This window comes from Pogona vitticeps, chromosome 5 (genome assembly GCF_051106095.1).
Source record: "Pogona vitticeps strain Pit_001003342236 chromosome 5, PviZW2.1, whole genome shotgun sequence".
Lineage (NCBI taxonomy): Eukaryota > Metazoa > Chordata > Lepidosauria > Squamata > Agamidae > Pogona > Pogona vitticeps.
The window spans coordinates 105276601-105288805 of record NC_135787.1 but is presented as its reverse complement, the minus strand read 5'-3'; the positions used below and the strand labels follow the sequence as shown (position 1 = coordinate 105288805).

The following is a 12205-nucleotide window of genomic DNA, read 5'->3' as shown; positions in this document are numbered from 1 at the left end:
GCTAATTAGCTTCTTAATTCCTATAGAAACAGTAAGGGTGTATTTTGTTTTTCACACATGGCTTCTCAACTCTGTCTTTATTTTTGTTAAATAAATCATGACACAGTGTAATATGTCATGTGTTGTTGCTCACCTGAGTTTGTATTTACCTAATTTTCAGACCTGCTAAGAACCAAATGAATTTTATTATGTCCTGGTATTTAAAACCATAGAAGTCAAAGAGATTGTACTTTCTTTTCCACACAACTGTAAATGGCTGTATAAACACAGTTTGTAGAAAATGCACAAAGTCAATGACAGGCTCAGAGAGGCATATTTTGATCTAATAGGCCAAAATATGAACAAACCTTTCAGCTGCATATGTTGCCTTTTTGCTCCTTCCTTCACTGTGAAAGCAACCAAAACAAGAAGTGTCTAATTAAACATAGTACACAATTTTCTCCAAACTGTGTTTGCTAGCACTGGAATAGAGTAGAAAAAACAACCAACACCAAACCATGTATTAATATCCTGACTTATTCCAAAGCTGGTAACTATCATTTTCCAGTTTGGACAAAATCAGAAGATGATGGCTAGAGTGCACTGAATCCAAATATAGTTAACTGAATATGAGATTGTTCAGGAAGATTAACAAAATCTCAGTGACTTCAGTTGGGAGTATTGTTAACTCAGCCTAGATCCAATCCATTATTACATCCATAGTTCGAAGATACAATATATCTGGGAGTCTCCTACACCTGCGCATTGACTCCTGACATTTCCTCCAGATACATACACAGCACTGAAGCTTCAAAAATTTATGCTACAGTTGAAGAGATGTTATCATTAGAATAATATTTCTAACTTTTTTTGTTGCAAGGAAAGCTCTGAGAATGCAACAATGTTCTGTTCAAGGCTCAGAAAAATGAAACATATCTACAGATATATACAGGGACATCAAGTGTGATGTAGGAGATAAGAGTGACAGACTAGGACTCAAGAGAGCCATGGAATCTCACTGGGGAAGTAGAACTGGTAAAACTACTCCTTAAATACTTAGCTTGAAAACTCTATTAGGGTCACTATAAATCAGTTCCAACTTGACAGCACAAACACAGACATACAGATATACTGTATACTGTACACATAAACAGATTGCCTTCTTCCATTTAATCTTTATGATAATATTTTGATTTCTCTAAACATTTCTGCATTTAGCAAACACAATCGTACAAGAGCTGTACTAAATCTACAAATTATCCAAATGCACACAAAAGATAGCAAGGACTTCTGCAAGTAAAAAGGAGACAGGAATTTTCAACATTCCTATCTTTTATTTGCAGCCCCTATGCCAATGTTCAAGGGTCCCCAAGCTTTCAAGATTTTAGAGGGGGTTAGTGAGATAAGCAAGTAAGGACTTGGGAGTACTCTGTCTGAATATAATCTAATGATTCAGTCCAACACAAGAGACCACTGCTCAGTAAGATGTGAGGATCCCACACTGGGAAATATAAGCAGAACATCATTATGAATTCCATCACTTGACCAAACAATTGGAAACTCAAGCTGTGTTTGTGTTCTAAAGAATGGCTGGCACAAATCATTATTTGATATGATGTCACAGTCTCAGATCTGGTTAGTGCTCTGACAGGGCTGTCGTATTAACATTTATTATTTTGTACAATTGGATTCCAAAGTTCACTAAACTACTTCAACCCCAGTGTGGGACTTTTAGACATTATGCTTTTTCCCTATTTCTCCAGGCCTTTCTGTAAGAGAAATCTCACATAGTCAACACTTCAATTTGAGCAAGAAAACAGAAAAACCACAGAGAGGTAGTATTAGCAGACCAAGCTCCTACACAAAGATACTGTCTCATAAACTGAGATGAACAGTTTTGTAATTTAAAATATTCTTCCAGAGGAAAGAAACAATATTGCTTGTATATTTGCATTCAGTGATGGTTCAGGAGATTGAAAGATAGATTTATACACATCAGTAAGCACGAGAGACATTCATTTAGCTGGCAAGAACTGAAAAACCATTAGAAGGAAGAATGCACTTATAAATAAGTGGTGTGGCCACATCCCAAGTTTTAAGAAGGTGTTGCCTATCAAAAATACTGCAATGCATCAGTGCTTTAGGGCTCCTGCCAGATAAGCTACTGGAGAAAGATACTTGAAATGCTGCCATTTTTTCCGCAATAATAGCTGTGCATCAAATTGTGAGGAAAGAGGTTGCTGTATCAGCACATAATTTATAGATCTGTCTTTGCTATCTATAGACATGACAACTTGTCACTACCTTCTTTTATTCAAATGAGTCACTACCTTCAGTCTACATAGGCGGGGTATAAATCTAAATAAATATATAAAAATAAAATTCCCAGTAAATATAAAAACTTCAGGACTTTTTGGATTCTCCTACCCAACAGAAGGCCATAATCGTTCTTTTGAATAAAATGAATTCTGAGGCAAAAACGTCCAGAGGATGACAGTATATAGTTGGGAAAAAAAATCTGGATTTCCTATTATGATACTTTATTGATTGCTTTTGTATTTTCTGCAACTGGAAAGTATGCATGCTTTTAGGAATACACCCTTAATTTTTTTAGCAAAATTCAGGAAGTAAAGGAGTACCTTTCTTTCCTATAAAATAATAATGTCTGAACACTTATTTTTGTTGGCAGCAACAGCAATGTAAAAGAAAGCAGTCAACCATTTAAAGAAATCAGTGTTTCTGGGAAGCAAGTTATTTTTTTAAAAAAATTTAATCTCACCTGTAATAATTTATATTATATATTACAATTATATGATGCAGCATTCAGTGTAACAATTCTGCAGCAAAACTGAAAATAATTTAATAATAAAACAGATGCTTATACATGCCATTATATTAGTTTAGTACATGCTTCCATTCTACTTGTCACCAGAGGACAGACAAAAAAAAAGCCTTTTCTCTTTGAGCAATATTACCTCCACCCTAAGGGCATTTTTCAGAAAGAAAGCAAGTTATCCAAAAATGAGCATTCATTTCGAAACAACTTCCCACAACAGCCCCTGAATTTCAGGGAGTACCAAACTCCTTTCTGTAGCTATTTCCATGTAAGGGGCCCTGATTTCCCAGTGTCTCTCGCTCGATTTCCCTTAAACCCAATGGGCTGTCCAGAGCGGCTTCGTAAATCCCGGTCTGGCAATTCACTCTGTGCCACCTCTTCATCATATCTATAGAAAGAAACACAGGAAGTAGTATTTCACTTGGATTAAAATAAGGGATAGGAGCTACTAGAATCAATGTTTCTCTTGCTAGGACTAAGGACAGAAAAATGAAGCGTCTGAACACTCTATTTTTTAAAAGTAATGGGCTCTCTATCTAGAAAACATGTCAGAGAGAGGAGCTTCAGCTTAGCTTTCTAATTTTCTGCATGTGAATACAGAGGGCTTTCAAATACATGCAACCCATCTTCCGTCATAGGTACAGTACATGAAAAGCTTTATCAATTATGAAGTACAATGGGAGCTGTAGTACAACCACATCTGGAGCATACCCTTCTCATCCCTGTCTAAAGTAAAAATGCAGATGAATAAAAATATTAACCTGCTTATTGTTATCAAAAATCTTTGGACAAATTAAAACACAGAAGAATCATAGAGTTAATCCAGTAAAACAAAATAAAACAAATGACTTATTTGAATAAAGCATATTACAACTCTAGCTTTCAGACCATCAGATCCAATACAGTATATACTGTGTGTAACAATTGCCACAATGATTTGAAACTTTCTGAAATATTCGTCAGCTACAATGATTCAGATTATCAGAGTTGAAGAGGCATCCAATGTCAACATTTTGCTTTAGGTATGAAAAAGAGAATGAGAGGAAAAAAGAGTCAGACAGAGATGGAGAAATGTCACCAGATGTGCTGAAAAGTACAGAAAACATATATAATACTGAAGAGAGTCCATGGCAGAAGGCAGGAAAAAGGAATGATTCACATAGGTACACTTGGGCTCACTTCAGAGTATTTTAACCATGCACTCCCCTTCCCCTTCTGTGTCTAGTTGCTCTATCACTTTCCTGAGCATAAACTACATTTTGTTGTAATGTCTAAGTAGGCAAGACAAAGGTTATTGCTTCCCGTCCACACTGTCATAGAGATACAGTATATAGATTTGTAGTTGAGAGCATGGTTAGCTCAAAATAAGCTCCTGCATCTGCTTGTGTTCATGTTTAGATTGAGCCATTCTGTCTCTTTAAGAGTTGTTGCACACCTATCTGGCCTGGTGGTAGGGTACTCTTAGAGCCCATTCCCACTGCCAGAATAAACCGTCTGAGAGATCATGCGTGGTTTTTTTTTTTTTCCAGGCTAAAGTCACAAGGAATTTAGCCTGAATCAAAACCTTTTGTGGTGGTTTGTACTCCTCATCCTGGCACCACCTCCTCCTCCTCCTCAGGCATCCCACCACCGCCACAGACTCTCTGCTGCTACTGCCATCATCACCACCTTCTCCATGTCCTCCTCTCAGGTGGGTCTGATGGGGGCAGGGGAGGGAGAGAAGAACCAGGGAGGTGGAGGGGGATGAGAGGGAAAGGGTGGGAAGGTGTGGGGATAAGTGCCTGAGGGGTGGGCAGGTAGATGAGTGAGGGGGTGGGGGTGGAGTGAGACGGCATATGAGGGAGGGAGGCGACTGGGTGGGCACTGGCTTTTTCAGCAAGCTCAGTACTTTTGTGGTTTTTAAAATCCCTCCTATAAAGTAGCAGAAATTTTTTAAAAACTGTATGGGGCATTAACATATGTGGAATCAATTCCACATCCACCCCAAAATAAACGGATCTCTGGCAGGGGAGTGGAAAAACTCACTTCCCTGGAAGAGTGGTGGTCCCTGTGTGCACATACCTCATGTGTATGCTAAAAATTAAAAAAAAGAGAGAGAGAACCCAGTAAAACAGCGAGGAGGGTGGCTGGCAGAGGGATCAAGACCTTTCTTTTTGTCATGCAGAGTTTAGATAACTGCAATGCTGCAGGTACAGATTCTGAAGTAGAGTTTAAAGTGAACTAAGGAAGGAAAGCAGGGAGGGGGAAGGGAAGAGACTGAACACCCCATTCTCTCTCTTTTTCTCCCTTTTCTGTCTCGCTGCCTTTTGTGATCAGCTCTGGAGTGAAGAGTGGCTGCCTGGTCAGCTTGGGAAGCATAGAGAAATGGCCCTTTCCTCAATCACCCCACTTGCTTGTGTAACTCATCCAAGCCACCAAAAAACAAAACATAAACAAAAAAACAAGACTTAAAGAGGCAGTGGTCCTCTCCAGCTTCCAGCCCTCCTCCACTGGCTGGAAAGCAGAGAGAGTACTTGTGCCTGCTTTCCTGATGTGGGGCATTTGCTGTTCAGACAAGAGGAGTGTGTCAAAAGACATCACTCCTCCCACACACACACCTCAACAATATCCTTTGTTGCCCAATCCACCCAAAACAGCCAGTCTGGACAGGATGAAACTGCACCAAATCCATAATCAATTAGAATAAAATAGGGAGTCCTCTCTGAAGGTCATATGAAGAATCTCTTGCTTATATACTATGATATCATGGGCACAAAAAAGTACCTGAAAGACTTGCTCATTTCATATTGTATTCAACAAATGAGAAAACAAATGAAAATATGATTGGGGATAAATACTTCCTCTTTCTGAGGAAGATATTGTTCTTTTAATGTTTTAAAAATGAAGAGAATTGCTGCACAAGGGGGAAATTTTGTCTATCTATAGTCTGTCTGTCTCAGACACCCCCACAATTCAGTTAGGACAACACACTGTTTACAAAACAAAACAAGAAAATGTCTCAAACCAAAACAAGAAAATGGCTCAGAGATATTGTCATCTAAAACAAAGTATTTGTGATACAATATATATTTCTGAAAGTGAAATGTCTCGAGAGTATTTGACACTTAATTTTTAACCACAGTATGCTTTCTCTTTAGAGATCAGTGCACCTTCTTATTTTGATAAACAATTCAACAAACATAAGGTCCTGGGAAACTATCTTCGTCTTGCTTTACAATGTGAATACTGAATTATCACAAGACAAGGATATACTTAAATCTCTGTCACATGGTAGCATTAGCAAGTCCACTTGCAGTGGAGCAAGCAGCTGCTAATCTATTTGTTAATACTTACAATATCTCATAATTTCCAAGAGCTTCCTTTGGAGGTGATTTATTCCATTTACAGTCTGGAATTTCTCCATTTGGCACAGCAATGTTAAGTGTGTCATTAATGAGATTGTATTTAAGTATACGGTCATTGGCAGTACTAGAAGTAAGAGATGGAGAAGCATTGACCTATAGTGGGAGAAAAAAGGGAGAAAAGTAAGTTGCTTATATTCACCATTTACTCTTTTAACATTTATGCAGTAAGTTAATTAGACAAAGCCATACAACAAGCATGGACAACATTTGGCTCAAGGCTTGTGTGACTGGCCCCCTCCCTGGGACAAAAATGCAGTTTCCACTACTGCAGGGCCTCCAGCACCAGGATACTTAAGAAAAATCATTCAAAACCATTGGGGGCCCAGAAATTCCCCATGTGTCCCTTAGGGCAGCAGGGGCAACTGTGCCATATACTGAGAAGGATTCAAAACATTGGGTCTCTCTCTCTCCCTCCCCCCACGCACACACGCACAAACAAACACACTTTAAAAAATCCATTAGAGGGTACAAGGGGATTTCTTCAGTTGAAAAAAAAAAGCACAACCCACACAAATATTTTATAAGAGAAAATTTAGAGGGTGGAAGTCAAAGGAATGGGTGAAATCCTCCAAGGTCCAGTGATGAATAAGTGTGTTCTCTAGACTTCTGGAGGTTGCTCACCTGTGCTAAAGAGTGACAACCTAAATACCTGTCCAGATCAGGATTCCCTGGTTGTAACTCTCCTAATAAGCCAAAATTATAAAGAAAGTAATTTTTGGTATGATTTTGGATTGTTAGAAAAACAATAAGTCAAGAATCCCAGTTTGGACAAAATGCTAAACAAGCCACTGAAAAACTCTTAGTGGTTTGTTTAGCTGACCCCAGAAGTAGAAGGTGCCAGCAGGAATGATCAAACATGCTTGCTGGTTCATGATAATTCTCAGCAATTTTGGTTTAGCGTGATATGAAAAATGGCATAGCACATCCTTTGCATCCTGTGAGTTCCAGGTTAAATCTCTAGTACCTCCTGTTGAAACTCTATTCACTACAGGGACAGGAAATATCAAAAGAAGGAACTTTGTTCAAAGCACTGTACAGCAACAATCAGAATAAACAGTACTGCTGTGACGAATACCTTACGTCACTCCTGTCACTCATAGCAGAACCTCATTTGCATGAGCCTATGAGAGAACTGGAGGGGCGGGATCAGAGAGGAAGTTAGAGGAAGTTAGAGGGAGAGTTAGAGAGAGAGAAGGTGAAAGAGAGAATAAGAGTGTGGAGAAGAGAAATTGAATAGTCAAGATAGATAGATAGTCAGAGAAATAGAGAGATCTGATATTATTAAAAAGGTTAAAGTGAATAAATCAATAAAACAAACAACGCATTGAACGTGTAACCAAATACTGTATAAGAAGTTTTAATGAGTGAATCTATACAATGATTAAAAAGAACATCTCTGATTCAAATTCAATCTAAATAAACAAGCTATGTTGGCAGCAAGTGTCTAATTCAAGTACTGTGAGAGCGTGGATAAGGGATATCCACTGGTGGCAGCGTACGAAAGAGAAAATGTTGCCAGAGTCAACCTTGGTTTGGGAAAAACAAATAGGGAACACTGGGTGGAACATCACAACTGCCTTAGAAGAAATAATGCTCAGATAAAAAGAATTAAATCCAAATGTTATTTCCAACTAGAGGAGGCCTATTGGTCCATATCTTGTTGCTTAGAGTAGTAAATCACAATGGGATATGCCTCTATAAGTTCCACTGATTGAAATAAGACTAACTAAGATTTACTTTAGCATAGCAAGTCAGTTAGAATAGCCCCATTTGAAACAATGGACTTTAGAAATTGTCTCACTAAATCCACATTGATTCAATGGGCCTACTCTAGAGCAATTTACTATGCTAAAAGGATTTTGGCCAACAGAAACTTAGTATGTCAGCACTTATCTGTCAATTCAATGGTTTCAGCCTAGCCAGAATGACAACTGAATTTAGACCAAAGCTATCAAAATTTCCCTTCTGAAGTTGCTCTGCAATCCTTCTTTTCTTTAGTCTGTTTTGTAAAAGGGAATCCTTAAGTTGTCAAAGACCACAATTTTAACATGAAACCGATAAAGACAATATATCCTTGTTTACCTCAATAAGCCAGGGTTTAAGTTTGTCATCAATTATGATGTCATATCCATAGCATTCAAAGCAGTGTTTATCATTGTTCATGACAGGCTGAAAGTTGAAAGTGAATATGTATTAGAATAGCAAGAATGCAGTGGGCAAATCTTCACTAGCTATGGAGTATGAAGTACATGAGTATTTTAAAGTACACATTTGATTAGCTAGATGTTACTGGGCTAGAGAAAAAACTCTGCAATACACAGTACCAATAATAATGCTGTGGACTATAAACAAGGATCCATAAAGTCTGTGACTTTAATAACAAGCTATTGTTTGTAGTTGCTTCTATGCCCTTCCTTCCCACTCAGAGAACACTTAAAAGTTATTGTCTCTGGAACTGTTCTGATCTTTGAACCTTTTGCTCACACATCTTCCAAGCAGCTCTAAAGCCTAGTCCAGGAGTAGAAGATATGTGGCCTTCCAAATGTTGTTATTTCAACTGTAGTTCCCTTTGCTATTGCTAGCATAGCTAATAGTGAAGGAAGACAGGAGTACAACATATTGAGAACCATATGTTTCCTATCCCTGGCCTAGAACAAGGTCAAATATAAGACCAAATTCTTATTCTGTGTTGATGCAGGTGGTTGCCACATTCAAGCTACATGATTGTATATGACAATGAGGAGAAACAAATATTTATCTTAAGAAAACATGTGTCAGTCACAAACTATGTGTTTTGTTAGATGTACACAGTCTTCATGCCATCTGATTAATGACCTCTGCATGCTTTTTTTTTAAAGGGTGGTGAAAAGACCGGCCCTCATAATAACAGTATCAGAATTCAAGGAGTTGTGGCAAAGTAGAAGGTAGCATTTTAATTTTTGTACTTTCAGTATCTGAAAACATACATTATACTTTCAATTAAATTACACATACATATATAGTTTATTGTTTCTGGCCATAGACCTTTACAATGTACTGACTACTGTAGCATATAAAATCCAATTAAAACAGGTAATTACCTTAAAACCATTAAAACCAATAAAACCCAGTCTAAGAATATTGTCATGACGTAAAACGTCAATCCAATGTATTCAGCATTTATGTGGCATTATGATCCCTGACAAATCGAAGCCTCAGCTTCTTAGCTGCTAGCGCAAATTGTGCTACAGCATATGTAATGTGCATTTGTGTATCAACAAGCAATCCTACTATTGTTTCAGTGGTGGTACAGTTAAAATATATCTGAATGATGGGTGACAGAAATCTTTCTCTACGATTTTTATAGAGAGGACAGAGCAGTAGATAATGAGTTAGATCCTCAATCTGGTTGCAGCCAAAGAGAAATTTTCGTTCCTCAACTGGACTTCCTTTATATCTCCCTTCAAGGTATGCTGAGGCCATCTGTCCAAATCTAAGTTCTGTAAAAGCTCTGCGAATCTGGGGAAAAGTCAATGACTCAAAATATTTTGGTTTTGCATGATTCACCTGAAGTTGGGGATACCAGGTGGAAAAACAGGACCCAACAATAGCCGCCCTATCCTGGCTAGTATCAAGATCGAAGATCCATTTCCTAAGGTTGCGAGAACTTAAACTAAGGAACATTTCCATTAGAAGGTTGTGAACCTTTAATTTTTTGTGACATTGTTGTGCCCATCCACCAGACTTCAGTTGTTCCAACCAGCAGCACTTTGTCAGGGAGGAGTTCTCCAAACTCTTCAGTCTATGGTAATATCTAAGATAAGCCAGATTGATTCTAGCGGCAATTGAGGGTAGGCCTAACTCAGCTCTGAAGTGAACCAAGGGAGTTCCTGGGGGGAGCCCCAGTATTAGCCTCATGAATTTGTTCTGCAGGATCTCTAATTTGGGCTTGGATGCCTCTCCACATAGTTCTGTCCCGCAGAGCAGCGGTCCCCAACCTTGGGTCTCCAGATGTTCTTGGACTTCAACTCCCAGAAATCCTGGCCAGCAGAGGTGGTGGCGAGGGCTTGGGAGTTGTATTCCAAGAACATTTGGAGGCCCAAGGTTGGGGACCACTGCCGCAGAGCATTCGTGCTAGAATTTTGACAACGAACACCTTGAGAACAGGATTTACCAGCTGGCCTCCTCTGCTGTAGAAAAATCTTTTTAATTGCCCTATTGATCTGGTGCTCAATAAGATGGTAACATTTAAATGCTGTCTCCAGGAGAGTTTCTCACAAAATTGAAGGCCCAAATATTTAAATGAGTGTACCTGCTCAATATCATGAGCATCCAGTGACCAGTTATGCTTAGGGGCTGCCTTGCCAAGACCATAATTTTTGTTTTGGTATAGTTCATTGTTAGCCGTTCCTCTTTACAGAGATGCCCAAATCTGGCCAGCATTCTTTTAAGACCAATTTTATCCAAAGATAACAAAACCAGATCTTCCTACAGCCAATGGTTGGAGGGAAGAATATGGGGGAAGCCATTTGAGGGATAAGGCTGTTTATATAAAAGTTGAAGAGAAAAGGTGCTAAAATACAACTTTGTTTCACCCCTTGGCTAATGCGAACCTGTTGTGATAGAGCTCCCTGTAAGCCTATACGCACTTGCATCGTATTTTCTTTATGTAGTTGCTTTATGAGCCACAGGAGTCTCTTATCAATGTTTGTTTTTCCCAATTTATACCATAGGCGTTCTCTATCTATCAGGTCAAAGGCTGATGAAAAATCCACAAAGGCAGCATAAAGATATTTGTTTGGAGGTTTGGTGTATTTACTAATTACATGATGTAAAACAAAGGCTTGATCTATTGTACTTCTGCCTTTTCTGAAGCCTGCCTGTTCTTTGAAGATGACAGAATGTTTGTTGTCCCAATCTAGAAGCCTATTCTGGAACCTTTTCAGAGTTTGCGGCCAACTCTATGTCCACCAACCACTGTACAAGGTGCTGTTCTTTTTGAGTTAGGCAGGGGTTGTTCTTGTTTGTTTCTAGTGTATGAATCTCACTTCCTGATTGGTGGAAGTTTGAGTCTGGGTTTGGAAATGTCTGGGGTGGTGGTGGTGCTGCTGCTGTCAGAATCCCTGTTTTTATCATGGTGGCTATGAGTTGGAGAGTTGCTTTCAGGTCAAATTTTTTTTGATGTAGTACATGTAGTTTATCGAAGATGCTTTGAGTTGATTTTGCAGATAGGAAGCACTGGTCACGCAACTGATTGTAGATAATTTTGATGTCTTAATTATCAAGCCCATAAGATTTGTCTGTTTGTTCTTCTGTGGATATATTCTTTGGATCGGTGTTTGATAAATTTGGATTTTTCTCAGGCAGGTCCATTGATAAAATTGATGACCTTTCCTGCAATTCTGGGTCCACTGACCAATTGCCAGTCAAGTAGCTAGAAAGGTCTTCTGCCACCATTTCTTCGGGAAACTCTGATGGTCACATTCAAATCCTGATTGTCTAAGATAGATGGAGTACTTGAGACAAATTCCCTTGGTAACCTTTGCCCAGCGGAACTGGAAAAGTCCTGTTGACTAATGGAGGTTAATGGCACACAGAAGTCTACTATAGCCCTTTGACTTTTACTTCTGGGAGCATTGTTACTTCCAGCACAAGTTTTCTGGGCTCTAGTAATGACCACTGATAGTGTTTATACGTGCTGTTGAATCATAGCTGCAACCAGGAGAGTTAGAGCCCTCTGCAAAACCTAGTGCAGATCCTAGTGTGGTTTCTTTATTTCTTTATTACCTTGCCTTCTGTGAGGTCTCCTTATCAGATAGATCAGGCAACTCCCGACATTTGATTTCTAAGTATCTTCTAAATCAGTGGTTCTTAACCTTTTTGAAAGAAACGCCCTCTTGAGCCATTGAGGAAGTTATCATCGCCCCCCTCCCCGCGGTGATATCTTATTTATTTATTTATTTATTTATTTATTTATTTATTTATTTATTTATTTATTTATTTATTT

The 12205-nt window shown here is 38.7% G+C and overlaps 1 protein-coding gene across 2 annotated transcripts in view; it reads right to left on the bottom strand.

The window, feature by feature from the left end:
* Positions 1–1369: 1369 nt before the first annotated feature.
* Positions 1370–12205, bottom strand: part of TTLL1 (TTL family tubulin polyglutamylase complex subunit L1) — a 28525-nt gene continuing 17689 nt past the window's right edge. For both annotated transcript variants that reach the window (XM_020808652.3, XM_020808651.3), the window contains exons 8-10: positions 8302–8388; positions 6149–6312; positions 1370–3203 (exon numbers count right to left, since the gene is read on the bottom strand). In XM_020808652.3, the coding sequence (XP_020664311.1) occupies positions 3074–3203; positions 6149–6312; positions 8302–8388 (381 nt within the window). In that variant the 3' untranslated portion in view covers positions 1370–3073. The remainder of the gene's footprint in view (positions 3204–6148; positions 6313–8301; positions 8389–12205) is intronic.